The sequence below is a fragment of the Histoplasma capsulatum genome, genomic scaffold (assembly GCF_000149585.1).
Source record: "Histoplasma capsulatum NAm1 scaffold_4 genomic scaffold, whole genome shotgun sequence".
In the NCBI taxonomy this organism is placed as follows: domain Eukaryota; kingdom Fungi; phylum Ascomycota; class Eurotiomycetes; order Onygenales; family Ajellomycetaceae; genus Histoplasma; species Histoplasma mississippiense.
In genome coordinates this window covers 1,103,983-1,118,872 of record NW_001813979.1, presented here as the reverse complement: position 1 = coordinate 1,118,872, position 14,890 = coordinate 1,103,983, and the positions used below count along the sequence as shown (strand labels likewise).

Sequence of the window (14,890 nt, the reverse complement as noted above, 5' to 3'; positions counted from 1 at the left end):
TTTCTGCTCATGCTGCTGGCGTGCTTTAAAAATCTCCAAGTTGTGACAGAAAATATATACTGGTATTTAACTCTGTGGTTTCCCCATGAGTTCTTTTCGTTAGTTGCCAGCACCACCGCCAATGCAAGCTGGTCGATGTGAGCGCATCACCAGGGCATCAACATCTATAGAGGTAAGGAAAATTCGCCAGCCGAAGTTTGATTGTCCTTAGTGGAATCATTTATTTCGAACTCGCTTACCTGTACTACGCTGAACACTCGCTCGTTCACTCCCACAGTAACCTCCGTTATCCAGCCGAGCTCGAAGCTCTCCCTCGAGGTCCATACCACACCCTAATCCGTTCACTCGAGCGACATCTCTAAATGGGCCCCCTAAGGTTTAGGGTCGAAGGAAGCACCTTCCGGGATTCACAGAACAGAGAGGTCGCTTTGAGAGGAATAAACGTGGATGCTGCTGCTAAATATCCCAAAACGCCTAATATACCCTCGTACGTATCGGAGAACTTCTATGACGGGGATAATGTTTCTTTCGTGGGCCGACCGTTCGAACTGAAAGACGCGCACACTCATTTTACAAGATTAAAGAGATGGGGTTACAATTTCATAAGATATATTTTTACTTGGGAGGCTCTTGAGCATAGCGGACCCGGCAAATATGACGAGGAATTTATAAAATTCACAATAGAAATACTCCGTCTAGCAAAAAGCTATGGGTTTTATGTGTATATGGACCCTCATCAGGATGTGGTATGTCCTTTGGGTATCTATCTACGCTGGATACAGATTTACTTTCATTAACATTCAATAAATACATAGTGGTCTCGATTCTCTGGCGGCTCAGGGGCTCCTATGTGGACCGTTTACGCGGCTGGCTTCAATCCTCGCAACTTCAATGTTACCCAAGCTGCCCTTGTGCAAAATACCTATCTCCCAGAGCCTGCGTCCTTCCCGAAAATGATCTGGAGCACGAATTATAGCCGACTCGTCTGCCAGACGATTTTCACCCTTTTCTGGGCGGGAAAAGACTTCGCACCAAAGGCAATTATCGACGGTAAAAATATTCAAGATTACCTCCAAAGTCACTACATAAATGCATGCAAGCATCTTGCAACCCGAATTCATGAGGCCGGCGATCTGGAGGACGAGGTCGTAATTGGGTGGGAAAATATGAATGAGGTGAATCGAGGGCTAGTAGGAATTCAAGATCTCTCTATTATCCCTTCAGACCAGCACCTCCAACTTGGCACTTCACCCACTGCTTTTCAAGGGATGTTGACCGGCTCCGGCCGTGCATGCGAAGTGAACACATGGGGGTTTGGTAGCTTTGGGCCCTACCAAATTGGAAGGGAACTGGTTGATCCTAAGGGCCAAAGTGCGTGGCTGACCGCTAATTTTGACGACACTCTCTACGGTTGGAAAAGAGATCCTCAGTGGAAATTAGGAGAATGCCTCTGGGCTCAGCACGGCGTCTGGGATCCAAACACCGACAGCTTGCTGAAAAAGGACTATTTTGCCAAGGACCCAAAGACGGGTAAAACCCTCAACTACGAAGATTTTACGAATCAGTATTTTATGGATCACTATCGGAATTTCAAAAATGCCATTAGAAGCGTGCATGCCAATGCTATCATGTTTTGCCAGCCGGCTGTGTTGGAGTTACCTCCGTCGATCAAAGGAACTGAGGATGATGATGCAAACATGGTCCATGCCGCGCATCAGTATGATGGGCTCACGCTCATGACCAAACACTGGTTAGTGGATGCGCCTTCTCTTCTATTGTGCAAATCATTGACCTGCTAATTTTTAGGAATCGCATCTACAACGTGGACGTTGTTGGGGTTATACGGGGCAAATATCTCAGCCCGGTTTTTGCTATCAAAATAGGTGAAACTGCAATTAGAAATTGCCTCCGCGACCAACTACGCTACTTGCGAAACGAGAGCTTCGATTATATGGGTCTCCACCCCATGGTTTTCACGGAGCTTGGCATTCCGTACGATATGGATGACAAACATGCATATAAAACAGGCGATTTTAGTAGTCAAACCAGCGCAATGGATGCAAATCACTTTGCGATAGAAGGGAGTGGATCAAATGGCTTTTCGCTGTGGTGTTATACGTCAGAGGTACGGAGTCATTTGTCACCCCAAAGACACAAATAAAAACGAGTGAAATCACTAACCAAGATAACTGTTGTAGAATTGCCATGAATGGGGGGATCGATGGAACGGCGAGGACCTTTCCATATTCTCAGCCGATGACCTAGAATTACCTCTTCAAGATCTGGATGTGCTAGGAAATATTCCGCAAAATCGGCTCTCCACATCCTCTGATCGAACTTCTCCCACATTCTCCACTGCTCAAAGCAGTTCAGCTACCCATGTTTCCTCTCAAAATCTAAAAAACGCGATTCCACAACCTTCTATAAGTCAAGTGTCACAGCTATCTCCCGAGCTGACGGATAAGCCTGGTTTCCGTGCAGCAGAAGCATTTATCCGGCCCAGCCCTGTCGCTACCCACGGCTCTATCAAAGAATATGGATTTGATCTCCGAAACTGTATCTTCACACTATCATTGTCTGCCGACACTGCTACAACCGAAGCTGCACCTTCTACTATCTACCTCCCCGAGTGGCACTATCCGAAAATGAACACTGAGGTAGCTGTTAGTGGTGGGAAATGGGCGATTGATGTTCAAGAGGTTGGATCTGGAACTATACAAATACTGAAATGGTGGCATGCAGAAGGGGATCAAAACATCAAAATTCAGGGGCTAAAACGGAAAGCTGCGACTGTTCCTGACACCAGTGAGGATGAAGGATATCTTGAGCAATGCCAGCGTAATTCTTGCAGTGTGATGTGATGTAGCGCCTAGGTGACATGTTCTCCATCCCCTATTTCATCCTCTTCATAATTTTCGTTCATGTTTGTTTTTTGCCTCATTAGACATGTAGGTTTCGGTGTTTCGAATATCGTTCTCTTGGCCACTTATTTCACGTCTTTTCTTTTGCCCCGGACAATTGCTTCGTCCAGAGTTACGTGTTGTTACACTGTGCTGATCATATCGCTGATATACACGACTTTCCTTCATGCACTTTTCTGATTTGACAAGCTAATACTCATACAGCTATAGCTTCCGTTTTCCATCTCATTCATTTTTACGCATGATGTCGTGTCGTTACCGTTAAACCTTTGGTTTGAGAAGTTGAAGGAACAAAATGAATTTGCGCTTCCAAGTCGTTGCCCCATTTCTAATTGCTTTGTCAGTCGTTTTTGCATCTGATTTCGTCAAATTCGACAATCAACAACTTCGAGAATTCTTGGTTTCTCACAGCCCTGTTTTTCTATAGATGGCATGGTGCCAGGTCTGGTTAGTTCACCAAAATGTGAGCGTGAAATCGAGATAAGTGTGGAGATAAATAGCACAGGTGGATCTTATGCCATTCCAACATATTCAATCAGCAACCGAACGGAAGCGAAAGGGGGATTAAGATTGGGACTATCATCACGACTATTCGTAACGTAACTATGCAATGTAAGGCGTCAAACTAAATGGCATGACATGCAAATTTAAAGTTGAAACTACGAAGGTCGTAGATATACATCCAAGCCATTGCTGGTACGAGCCAGCCACGACAAAAACTGGAACCAAGGTATGTACTTTACATTCATCACCCCCGTTAAAGAAAAATATATCCTTAGATGCATTCGCTCAAATTATGCAAGATTTCCTCCATTTGGATGCTATTGCTCCTGTTGGTGCTGCTGATTTTGATATCGAAGTTGTAGAAGATCGGTGAACCATGGATGACGAAGAGCGTCGACGGCACTGATCCGCATCTCAGTGCGTAACTGCAGCATGCGATTGAGCAGATCGAGACCTAGACTATCTATCCGGGGAAGGATCAGACTTAAATCCTGTGCGGCATACACCAGAAATTTGGTTTGTATTCTGGAAATTGTGAGATCCCAGGCCAAGAACGCTCCGACGGCGTTCCCATCAGGCGGAAGATTTTCTGTAATTGATCCTCATTGGTGGAGCCAGGGAACAAAGGGCGTCCCGCATACATTTCAGCCATGATACAGCCTGCAGACCATATATCAATGCTCGTGTTGTACATACGGCTTCCGAGGAGAACGTCTGGGGCACGATACCACAATGTAACGACCTCGTGCGAGAAGTGTTGACTGGAATACCAAATGCTCGTGCCAAACCAAAGTCTGCCAATTTCATTGTCCATTCGCATTAATCAACAGGTTTTGGCGGCTTGAGATCTCGATGCAGGATACGATTATGGTGACAAAATGCAACGCCACGCAGTAATTGGTGCATGAAATCTTTGATAGTGGCACATTCCAGTTGGTTGTTTCGCACTTCCATGTATTTTTTCAAGTCTTTGTCCATGAACTCGAAAACAAGCATCAGCTTGTTTTCGGTATGAATTATATCATATAGAGATAGGATATTTTCATGTTTTAGTTCTTTCATCAGGGAGATCTCGCGAATTGCAGTGGATGGAGTACCCTCTTCCGAATCCAGATGGATCACTTTCAAAGCTACCATCTGAGCAGTTTGCCGGTTTCTCCCTTTATAAACCTACATAAAGGAAGTTAGAATGGTCTATCTGACTACTTTTAGAAGATCGAAGAGAATAGAAAATTTGTCGTAGCAACATACGGTCGCATAGGTGCCTTCACCGAGCTACAAATATTTGGTCAGCCTCAATGTCGTAGGGATTTTGTATGAAATTCAGGGTTTTGCACAAACTTTCTCTAGCCGCTGAAAAGAGCTCCGCTGCGGGGGTCTGCTATCCATCGTCAGTGTGAGTATCGGTCCCGGGACAACGCTTGGAATGGACGGTAATAAATGGAGCAGATCGAAGGTCAAACTCTAGAAGTAAAAGAACAGAAAACTAGGTCAGACGGACAGGTACATCACTAGCCAACTTGTAGCGATGTTGACCTGTGAACAACAACGACATATCTTCGGCTTTGATGGTGGCAGTAAATGAAAGCGGTGGGGTAGTTAACTAGTTATTGGATGTTACAGAGTGCATGTCCACAACAATATGTCGTCAGCCAGCGCTTATGGTGCAGAATCATTGGCTCCTACAGAATTCAACAACAAGGCTGGCTGACTTGCTGGCGCTTATCTGTGGACGATTGAACATCTGACAGAGTCTTGATAGTGCATACTACAAATTTTATCAACTACTCTTCTACCGCCCATTAGTTTTCGAGCAATAATCCCTTGTATGGGATTGAATCGGCAGTAATTTTGGACAACCACACTTAGAGTGTAGATCAATTATTAACAGGATTTGTTGACATAGAGCCAAGAGTACTGAGTAGCAGTGCGGTAACAGCGAAAGAGTAGAGGGTGCTGGGATATCAGAATCATAACGATTCTCAAACATCGAGGAGCGTCAGGATTGTTATGACCCAGCAAAGCGCTATTTTTCATCCGCGGCGCATGACTCCATATACAGGACCCCATATTTAGCAAAAGTTGTAAGTCGGTTACAGGAATCACTCAGTACCTAGAGGCCCTGGCACATGGAAGTATCCAACCTAATCTAGAATGATTCCTCACTGACATAGGCAAATACCAGGATTCGAGGTTACTTCTGTGCCCAACCGTCTTAGTCCAATCATATAAAGAGGAAAGACTGTCAACCTAGCAATAAGATTCTTCAGGTCTATACTTCACAGCTCAGTCAATGGGCCAAAGCTAAACCAAGGGTGCCAAAGTACGGCCCTGATAGGTGGTACTTGGATAATCCCTTGATATAGTGATTTAATCTCAATCGTAAAAAATATACCCATCCTTTCAAAATTTGACGTGTCTGCTAGCCGAAAGAAAGATAACGCTGTATGTATACATATGGCATACGTAGCACAGAAAGAGCGCGGTTGGACGAAGGGATTGGTGGTGGGGAAGCTCTCTCACAGCAGCAAGTTCAGCCACTTTTCCCTCTCACCAGTGGGATATTGGCTCTAGCTTACCGCAACGTCCCTATTCATTTTACCCATGCCGTGCTATAGAGATTCATTCCCCTGGCCGTGTTGAGGGGTCGATATTGCGTAGAAGACTCCCTAGTAAAACCAATAGTATTGTTAAACCGCATCATGCTGTTGGCCGGAATCAGTTTGCCGCAGGCGCGAGAACAAGTTCATTCTAATGAGAAAGTGACTGGTAGCAGTACATGTCGACAGCAACGCGCTGACGAATATACTACCACGAAGAGCCTCTCATGGACACGGAACATGAAATCACAAAGGCTTGTGATAGATTCTCAGACAGACGCTGCTTATTGTTTTGAGCCCGTGAGGGGGCTAGGGAGTCTTTAGCTTGTTTGCGATATACGCGCCAGGTGCGAAGAGAGGTGGTGGGGAAAGCTTGGGGGGGCCGAGGATACGGTATAGTATTTTGCCGGCTCCTGTCAGGCGTTCCTAAGGCGCTCGGAAAGTTCCAAGTTCGTCCAGTCATGCTGAGATCAAGGTTGTGGGTCGAAGGTTGGAGAGGGGAAGGTGGATAGAGAGAAAGGACGTAGCGAAACGAAACCGAAGATATTCCTAGAAGAACAAATTTGACTCGCTAAATCATAACTCAATACCTATTCTGTCTATCATGAATGGGTATAGTCACCACTTCTGTCAATGTGCTGCAAAAACATGTAGTGATAAAAGAGTTTGCGGTCAAACTGATAGAATCTTGGACAAACCTAGTAGGTAAAAGAGACTCCTCCCATGGTCGCATGAGCCCGCGCTTGTCAATGGCATGATCGAGGAGGGAGGTAGAAGCAAAATGGGCGCAAATTGAAAGATGAGACTTGTTATCCGGATGTTGTCGAAGCGCGGAAGTTTGGGGGCGGAACCCGCTGGCGGGAAAAAAGCCAAGATCAATCCCGCAGATCGGCATCATTCTCCCTCTCTTTTTTTTTTTTTTTTTTTCGTTACAAGTTTTTTCAAACAACCGTCAACTGTCGCCAAACCAGACTGCCCCAGTAATTGCCAGCTGATACTGTCCGGCCCACCAGGCATCCAAAGGGCGCTAAAATAGACTCCAAGCTGGAGGTTCCATTGACGAATACAAAATCGCGCATGGCAGCGAATTATTCACCAGTTGATCTCGAAATTTCACCACGCCTGCAGAGTTCGAACCATGCATCGACGCCACTATTAGAACCATGAAACATTGATATCAGCATTCTTCGTCCATACAGCCCACTTTGCAGCTCTGGGTAGAATGGCAGGGCCTGCCTCTCTTTCCCCGAATACTCAAGCTGTAGGTAGCGGTAGTACCATGTTGGATTATGTGGTGCCGAACCTTCGAAACATCATACAAGCTCTTGATATCATTCACAGCCCAGCTTCAACCAACGCCATCCGTCAACAAGCTTCCGAATTCCTCGAATCTCAGAAACATGCAAAGTCAGCTGCTGATACTGGCTATGCATTGGCAATAGAGAAGATTGATTCTCCTATTCTTCGCCATTTCGGTCTGTCATTACTTGAGCATTTTCTACGGCATAACTATTCACGTTTGTCTGAGGAAGAACAGGAAAGTGCCAAAGGGAAAATCATCCTTTTGGCAAAATCGATCAGTCCCCAGGATGAGTCATTTATCGGCAACAAAGTGGCGCTTGTATGGGTAGAAGGAGCAAAGTGTAGCTGGGGCGCTGGTAAATGGACGGAGATGGACGCCGATTTGATTCAGATATGGAATATGTCTTGGGCACATAAGAAACTAGTCCTTTCGATTCTAGAAACTCTATCCGACGATATTTTTAATCACGAAGATAAAACTTCGTCATCCCACGAAACTCCACTCCATCGCGCACTTGTTGAAATAGTTCCGCCTAACTCAGTCTTTGAAGAATTGCATCCCGGGAGAGATCACCACACTGAGCTACGCTATCGTAGCCACGGCAGCCGTGGGTGGCTTTTCATGACATGCGACCTTTTGAGCGAATGCCTAAATAACATCCAAAGCTCACGCGAAGCCAAAATATGCGCCATACAAGCACTAGCGACCTTGCGATCACTAATGTTGTGGTCGAATCCTTTGGCAATATCGAGAGCTATGTGTGTCGAAATGATTTACAAAGCATTAGTGGTCCAGGACGATGATATTATTATGGTAAGTATCCCACCTCCAGATTGATTTCTCCATTTTCTCAAATGGTGACGATTGATAATGTTGCTAGGCTGCCATCGATGCTCTTCATGCCCTATACAGCAGGAATCATGATATGATGAAGTTCCAGGACCTTGTCAATTTAGTATACCAAACCCAAAATATCCATGTTCTGCAAAATCTCTATAACTGGTCGATTGTTGACGTACACGATATATCGGTCTTGAAATACAATATATCTAAGAAATTATCTGAAGTAAACATCGCTAATTCCTGTATGGGTCTTCAAAAACTAACTTACATCATTCCAGCTGATATCGTATATTGCCGGATTCCTTGAGGAGAAGAACTTCGATTTCCATAAGGATATCGATTTGGCAACATTCTTTCCATTCCTCATGAACATCCTTCAACACCCCAGTCTGACTGTGTCGATACCCATACTCCATTCATGGTCCAGACTACTAGCGTTGAGCAAAATCACAGGCTTGGATGTAATCCACAGACTTATCGCGCCAATACTTGAAACATGCACTCAACGTCTTGTGCGCTACGAAACTCTGCCCGAAGATACTGATGACCCGACGATTATATTTCTAAACGAGGACATCGACACCATACCGGAGAGGCATGCATTCGTTGGGAACTACCGGCGATACTGTGCTCAAACAATTGAACTAATAGTGTATCGATGCCCACATGACGCGATCCCACATATTCTCGCCCGAGCAAATTACGTCTTGAACAATCTATATAATGCAGCCGCTCCTTTCAATCGTGAGTTCTCCCGCTTAATGTGCCTCAGAACTTAGTTGACATGACTAGCTGCAACCTTTAAAAAACACTCCCTGCCTTTGTTGCAAGCGGATACTCAGTTCACTGTCGTTGAGGCTACCCTAAGGGGCTTCAGCAAATGGGTGGAGGCGCATGGAAACTCTCCACAACAGGATGTTCGTACTTCCCTACAAAAGGCAGTTTCTTAACACTTACATCCGCTCTAGGAACAACAACGACTTGGACTGGAAAGTTCTTTAGAGTCGTGGGCGCTCAACTTAATGCAAAAGAATTTTCAAGTAAGGACTAGGTACCTATCCTCCCGTTTACATAAATCGACTAAATTAAATAGGATCCGGTTGTTAAAGAACGAGTCATAAGGCTTTCCGTTGATTTTTGTTACAAAGCGTTGAAGAACAACCAAAGTTTCGTTCTTAAGGTTCTGGAGCATATTCTAACAACGAGCCTTCCCGACCTTCCAGAATATCCTGCCTACTCCGAAGCTGTGAAGGAACTCCACAATACGGCTACATACGAAGTACGGCGGTTGACCATACGCTATGCCGATTATTTTTCGGTAAGTTTCATGTTGTAATGAGAAACCTTGGCTGCTACTGACCAGCCAGACGTTTTATGATGTTCTAGAACAAAAAATTCGGGAGATTGTTTCGATGTCCAGCGCGGAAGACAAGCCCCAAATGGAGCTTTCTTCGATCCTTCTCATCATTATGTAAGTCCGTCCTAACAACTCAGAGACCAGGCTTCTAAAGTATTCCAGGCAACGGGCGCCGCAGGTGGACCCTACTCTACGGCAGTCTCGACTACGATTGTTTATTGAACCCATTATACAATCATGGAGTAGCGGGGAGTTCAGGCAAATTTCAGCATCCTTCGGGGGGTTCTGTCAACTGCTTGGATTAGACCAAATTTGGCCATATCTACAGCGTGTCCAAGCCCAGAAAGTGGAGGACTGGTCCATGATACCTTTGGATGAGGAGGGGAGGAAGATACAAGCCCACATGACATCAAAATTCCAGGTACTACGCCATGAGCTCACACCATCATCAAAAGGACTTCGATTAACATCCTTAGCAACTGCCGCTGCGAATGACGAAAACAATGCTATCGGTATCCACAGAAAAGCTACAAACCACCGACCCAGCATACTTAATTGCGTGCGATTTATGGCGCGACTCAATCCCCCTTATTCTCCCAACATTGCTCCAGCTTTTGAGGTTCGCAACGTAATCCTTCCAATTTATGAACATAAAGCTAACCAGCTGTTAAGCCATGCACATGCCTTTCACAATTCAGAAAATTGTCCTGGACTACCACAAGATATGGCCCCACTTGTTGGACGGATCCTCACAGATCGGTTTTGGCAAGCTGGTATCTCAAGTGGCAGCAAAGAAGATTTCTATGCGCGCATAACTACGTCGAAATCCACACTCGAGGGATTTTCATCCTCTGTTCGAGGGAAAGTGAGAGCTGTACGAGAAGCTTGCTATTCCATTCTTTACAGCATGAGTAGGCTCCGGGAGCACTTCTACTCCTTTGAAGAACTCCCTGTTCCCTTGTCTCAAGCATTATTTAAAGATGCAACATCACTGTCCTGCCATCAGCTGTCTGTGCTGCTCAATGTTTCCCGCTGTATCGTTGACGATTGCCCCGCAAGATATCGACACCATTTCTTGCCTCCAATTTTATCTGCTCTATTCATTCAAATCGACAAGAAGATTACTGCGGAGTGGGACATGATAGAGCATCGAAAGGCTGGGATGGTGGAGTCAGATTTGACGGTAGAAATGAAAGATGAAAGCATCCTCCGCCAACTAACTTACTCAGTGGTCATCATGGTGGCGAGCCTTCTTGACCCACAACGGGGAGGTCAGTCTCTTCCCGATCCCTTTCGATTTCGATTTTATGCTCTAACACTTCTCACGAAAAAAAAATAGATCCGGAAAAGGCTACCGACCCAAGTAAACAAATTGGCACTGCTAACCAACCTTCCCCCGGCGACTCCATACGCCGCTTCATTCTTTCATCCCCCCAAATTCTCGAACCGGTAATTCTCTTCTGCACACACGCGATCCGCATGAAGGACACCCGTTGTTGTGCCATCATAACTCGAGTCATCCGATCTATTCTCAACGTATTCGTTCTCGAAATCGATGATCCCACTGCGAAGAGTATCCGCGAGTTCATCAGTACAGATATCCTAAAAGCATGTATCACATCCGTCCACGAGCCCTATTTTGTTGACATGCAAAAGGAACTCGCGCAACTTATTGCTTCAATTTGGATAGTATATGGGGCTACCAGCGACACGCCGACAAAGATCATAGAAAGCCTACCTGATATATCAAAAAGCGAGATTGCGGCTACATATACCAAACTCCGGGAGTCGCGGTCCAGCCGCCAACAAAAGGTTCTAGTTCTCGGTTTATTAGAGGGCTTGCGGGGTGTAAGCATTAGCGAACAGGGGCGCATTGCTGCTCCCCCGCCTGTTCGAAGGAAGCCTAAATCTGCACTCCAGGAACATTACACGACGGAAATGGAAGGACAAGAAGGAGGGAAAGTCGATATCAATAATGGCCCGGATTTAACAGGAGTGGCAGACATGTTTTCCTTATGAATTTCGCAAGCAAGCGGCAGCTGTGAGAATCGTGCTTTGTGCCCCAGGGAGATTTCAGCCTATGGTACTCCTGAAGATTCATATATCACTTTGGTTTTACCGTTCTATATACCTCTTGTGTCCTATCACTTCTGTTTTCCTTTGATTAAGTAATCATCTATAGAAAGATCAATAAGCGCCCTTTAAAATGGATAAAGTTCAAATAACAAAGAATACCGTTTGAAACGGGCAATATGGACGTATAACCATCGTTGAAAATGTATTCACTCTTCCCATTCTTCTAACTTCCCCGAAATCCAACCCCCGCTTAATGGTATATATCATAATTGAAAGTCAAAGAGAACGGCCAAGACCGGAAAGAACACCTCCATAAAATTATTCTCTTTGCAAACGAGAGAACTCAAAAAAGAAAAAGAAAAAAAGAAAAACAATAATTCCCTTCAAACACACCATGTGCCATCTTAGACAGTTGTAATTGGATCCAGAGCCTCACCCTCCAGTAATCCCTCATTTCTTCTTCTTCGGAAACTTCTCTTTCCCAATATCACGCCCGGTGAGCTTAATATTAAGCACATTCTCAATTTTGGGTAGTACTTTTTTATCCGCCCCCTTCTTGTTCTGCTCCAAGTCGGCTATGACAGCGGGTGTCGTGTTGCATTTCGCAGCGAGCTCCTTCTGTGTCATCTTGTAGCCTTCTTCGTTGCGGCGGCGCTGGATGGCCTTGCCGACCTCATCACCGACGGCCTGCAGCGGGATGATATCATCGCTTCGGTCAACTTTCGTAAGATGTTGTCCCTCTACATGAGGTTTGGATGCCTGTATGTGTAGGGTAAAAGAAAAAGTCAGTGTGAATTTTTGATTACTTTATTACACTCATCAGAGAGAAAACGGTAGTTATTACAAAAAAAGAAAAAGAAAAGAGACGTGTTTGAGCCGGAAAAACCACGTACAATATTCCCAGTGGTATACTTCTTCTCTGTTCCGATGATCGCACCGGACCGGGCAGCAGCGTTCAATGCAGATCGTCCTCTGACAACTGTCTCGCGAAGACCGCCGCCTCCTCCACCACGGACTTTACTTCCGATACGGGTAACAGAATCCCAATCCTCAGACATACCGTATTGACTAATGGAGGCTGTGTGGAGCGAAATAGGGAGTTCCTTTCGCTTGAAAGTAAGTAATCAGTTACCCGTGTTGACGGTGAAGGACAACGCTGGCAAGATGATGTAGTGACAAGGCCTAGTATGAATTAAAACTTCTGGGAACAAAAAATTAAGTGAATGAAAGCTGCGAAATTGAAGGAATTTCGCTATAGTGGAAATGGCAGTGAGGATATAGAAGGTGAAGGTGAGAAGTTGGATAGCTACCAGACAGTGGTGGACGATTGAGAGAAGATGGATGATGGCAAACAGCCTTGAGACGATGACTAATAGTCATTGCGCTAACTAACTTAGTTCGCGGAAGTTCCCGGGAAAACAATTCTTCCAGCGCATCTCTGACTCAGAGTTAGTCATGCAGCTGTGGCTGTGCTGTTGGCAAGAGATCGATTTCTGATACTTTCTCTACCTCTTCACGCATGGAGCCCTTTGTTTCTGACCTGGATTAATTAACATTCTCCAAACCGCAATTTCCAGGGAACATTCTACTTCTTCTCCGCCTACCATTGATAGGGATGGCTGGAGTTGCATATGCATTACTCTCGCACTTATGAGTATCCCTTGGGACGGGCGTTGGCTGGAATGAAAATTCTAAACGCCCACATACGCTATTTCAGCAAAACTATTGAACAGGACCTCCAAAAAAAAGTCGAGATAACAAAGGGGGTGGAACCGGTGAAATGAACAGGAAATGCGTGTTTCATATTGCTGCTTATCAAGAAATGAAACCCTATTGCTGAGACGCTCATGTCCCAGTGGCAGGTTATGAGCTTTATATAGATGTGTTTATTCCGTACGTTGCCTAGATCACGATATGTTATAAGCAAGTGGAATTTAATATCCATCGGGCGAACCCACTTCTCCATGATATGTTCAAGTTCTTCTCAGTTCAAGTCATTATTTACCTCCTGACTGAGGCGGGAAGAGTCCATGGAGATTCAGCTAAGCTTAACCTTAATCTATTTAACCAAGGACCTCTCTCTGCAGATAGAAACATGAATGCCCAATAACCCGCTAGATATGAAAATTATCCCTAGCTAGTTGAGGCCTTCTATCTGACTTTGGAGTCCTTGATCCCTTCCTTTGATCTATCCCTTATGCTTATTATCATTCCCATTGTTAGTGGGCTCCTTGAACCTTGAATCTTAAACCTATTCAGATTTCCAAGGTCCGTAATTGTCAAGGGACATCAAATCCGCAACCGTTAGAAAGCAATTAATGAGGCCTCTCTTGGAGACCTTTGTATAGATTTTTCCTTGAAATTCGAGGTGGCTGTTTTCCTTTTCTCTTCAATTGGTGTAGCAATTTGACAAAGAATCCTCGATAGAGCTAAATTTTGGCGCTTGAAAACTAATCTGTATTCTGGAATATCAAAAGTGCTGTATGGGAGTCGTCGGGACTTGATGCTGTGTGTGCGCAACAATCATTGTTTTGCCATTCGTTGACAACTCAACTTCCTGACCAACACAAAACAGGCATTTACTTTCTTTGAAGAGCCCACGCAATATACCTAGATAGCGGGCATAAAAGGATATTTAAATAGAACCTTGATGACTATTTTCACTATTCCATTGACCATCAGTCCTGACGTTCCTGGCATTGTGTATCGGATTTTTCAATGAAAGGAAACCCCTTAGAAAATTGTTTCATCATGTATCATTGTGAAGATTGGTTGTAGGGTGCTCCTCTAAGTCGGTTGAAAAGATGCAGTTGTGGGTTTCTGGGCTAACGACCTCATACTGAAGGTCACTGCGAAGTTGCGCTGATGTTGCGCACCTTGGGGATTCGCCAATTGTTACAGTTATTTGGCCTAGACGATTCTTTAGACGATATGGGTGCGTACTGAACTGAGACAATGAGAGCTTGTGGAAACTTTGGAGATGACAGGCTGTTCAACTCATAATTGGCCCCATTGCCGCGTACTGACTGTACATCGTCTTGCAGTTTTGCAAGGAAAGAGGGGGAAAATAGAATTTAACATAAATAAAAACAAAATAAAATAATTAAATAATAATCTAACAGAGTCTCGTCGACGAACAAACAAAAAACCTCCCGAACGCGACATTATGAACCTTGCTATATACTACCGATCGTAATTTTCAACGTAATTTTCTGTCGAAATGCCATAACAGCTGTAGGTATTGTCCGGGTAATATTACGCATTATTGGTGACTTGGATATTTGAA

The 14,890-nt window shown here is 44.8% G+C and overlaps 5 protein-coding genes across 5 annotated transcripts; 3 read left to right on the top strand and 2 right to left on the bottom strand.

The window, feature by feature from the left end:
- Positions 1–362: 362 nt before the first annotated feature.
- HCAG_04343 (negative regulator of the PHO system) lies at positions 363–3,850 on the top strand (the record flags this gene model as incomplete). The annotated part of the gene is made up of 8 exons (XM_001540453.1): positions 363–746; positions 816–1,750; positions 1,807–2,125; positions 2,199–2,699; positions 2,769–2,850; positions 3,349–3,368; positions 3,589–3,651; positions 3,788–3,850. 8 exons carry the CDS (start codon positions 363–365, stop codon positions 3,848–3,850), a joined length of 2,367 nt encoding a protein of 788 aa, XP_001540503.1.
- Positions 3,851–4,244: 394 nt separating this feature from the next.
- HCAG_04342 (negative regulator of the PHO system) lies at positions 4,245–4,814 on the bottom strand (the record flags this gene model as incomplete). Its single annotated transcript, XM_001540452.1, has 3 exons — positions 4,245–4,595; positions 4,677–4,700; positions 4,767–4,814. The coding sequence occupies 3 exons, from the start codon at positions 4,812–4,814 to the stop codon at positions 4,245–4,247; spliced, it is 423 nt and encodes a 140-aa protein (XP_001540502.1).
- Positions 4,815–5,882: 1,068 nt separating this feature from the next.
- HCAG_04341 (conserved hypothetical protein) lies at positions 5,883–10,343 on the top strand (the record flags this gene model as incomplete). The annotated part of the gene is made up of 12 exons (XM_001540451.1): positions 5,883–5,930; positions 6,044–6,325; positions 6,738–6,795; positions 7,062–7,154; positions 7,225–8,141; positions 8,450–8,915; positions 8,964–9,088; positions 9,140–9,222; positions 9,395–9,489; positions 9,558–9,642; positions 9,691–10,147; positions 10,227–10,343. 12 exons carry the CDS (start codon positions 5,883–5,885, stop codon positions 10,341–10,343), a joined length of 2,826 nt encoding a protein of 941 aa, XP_001540501.1.
- Positions 10,344–10,690: 347 nt separating this feature from the next.
- Positions 10,691–11,547, top strand: HCAG_04340 (conserved hypothetical protein; the record flags this gene model as incomplete). Its single annotated transcript, XM_001540450.1, has 2 exons — positions 10,691–10,799; positions 10,868–11,547. 2 exons carry the CDS (start codon positions 10,691–10,693, stop codon positions 11,545–11,547), a joined length of 789 nt encoding a protein of 262 aa, XP_001540500.1.
- A 507-nt stretch (positions 11,548–12,054) lies between these two features.
- HCAG_04339 (conserved hypothetical protein) lies at positions 12,055–12,662 on the bottom strand (the record flags this gene model as incomplete). Its single annotated transcript, XM_001540449.1, has 2 exons — positions 12,055–12,363; positions 12,498–12,662. The coding sequence occupies 2 exons, from the start codon at positions 12,660–12,662 to the stop codon at positions 12,055–12,057; spliced, it is 474 nt and encodes a 157-aa protein (XP_001540499.1).
- Positions 12,663–14,890: the final 2,228 nt, after the last annotated feature.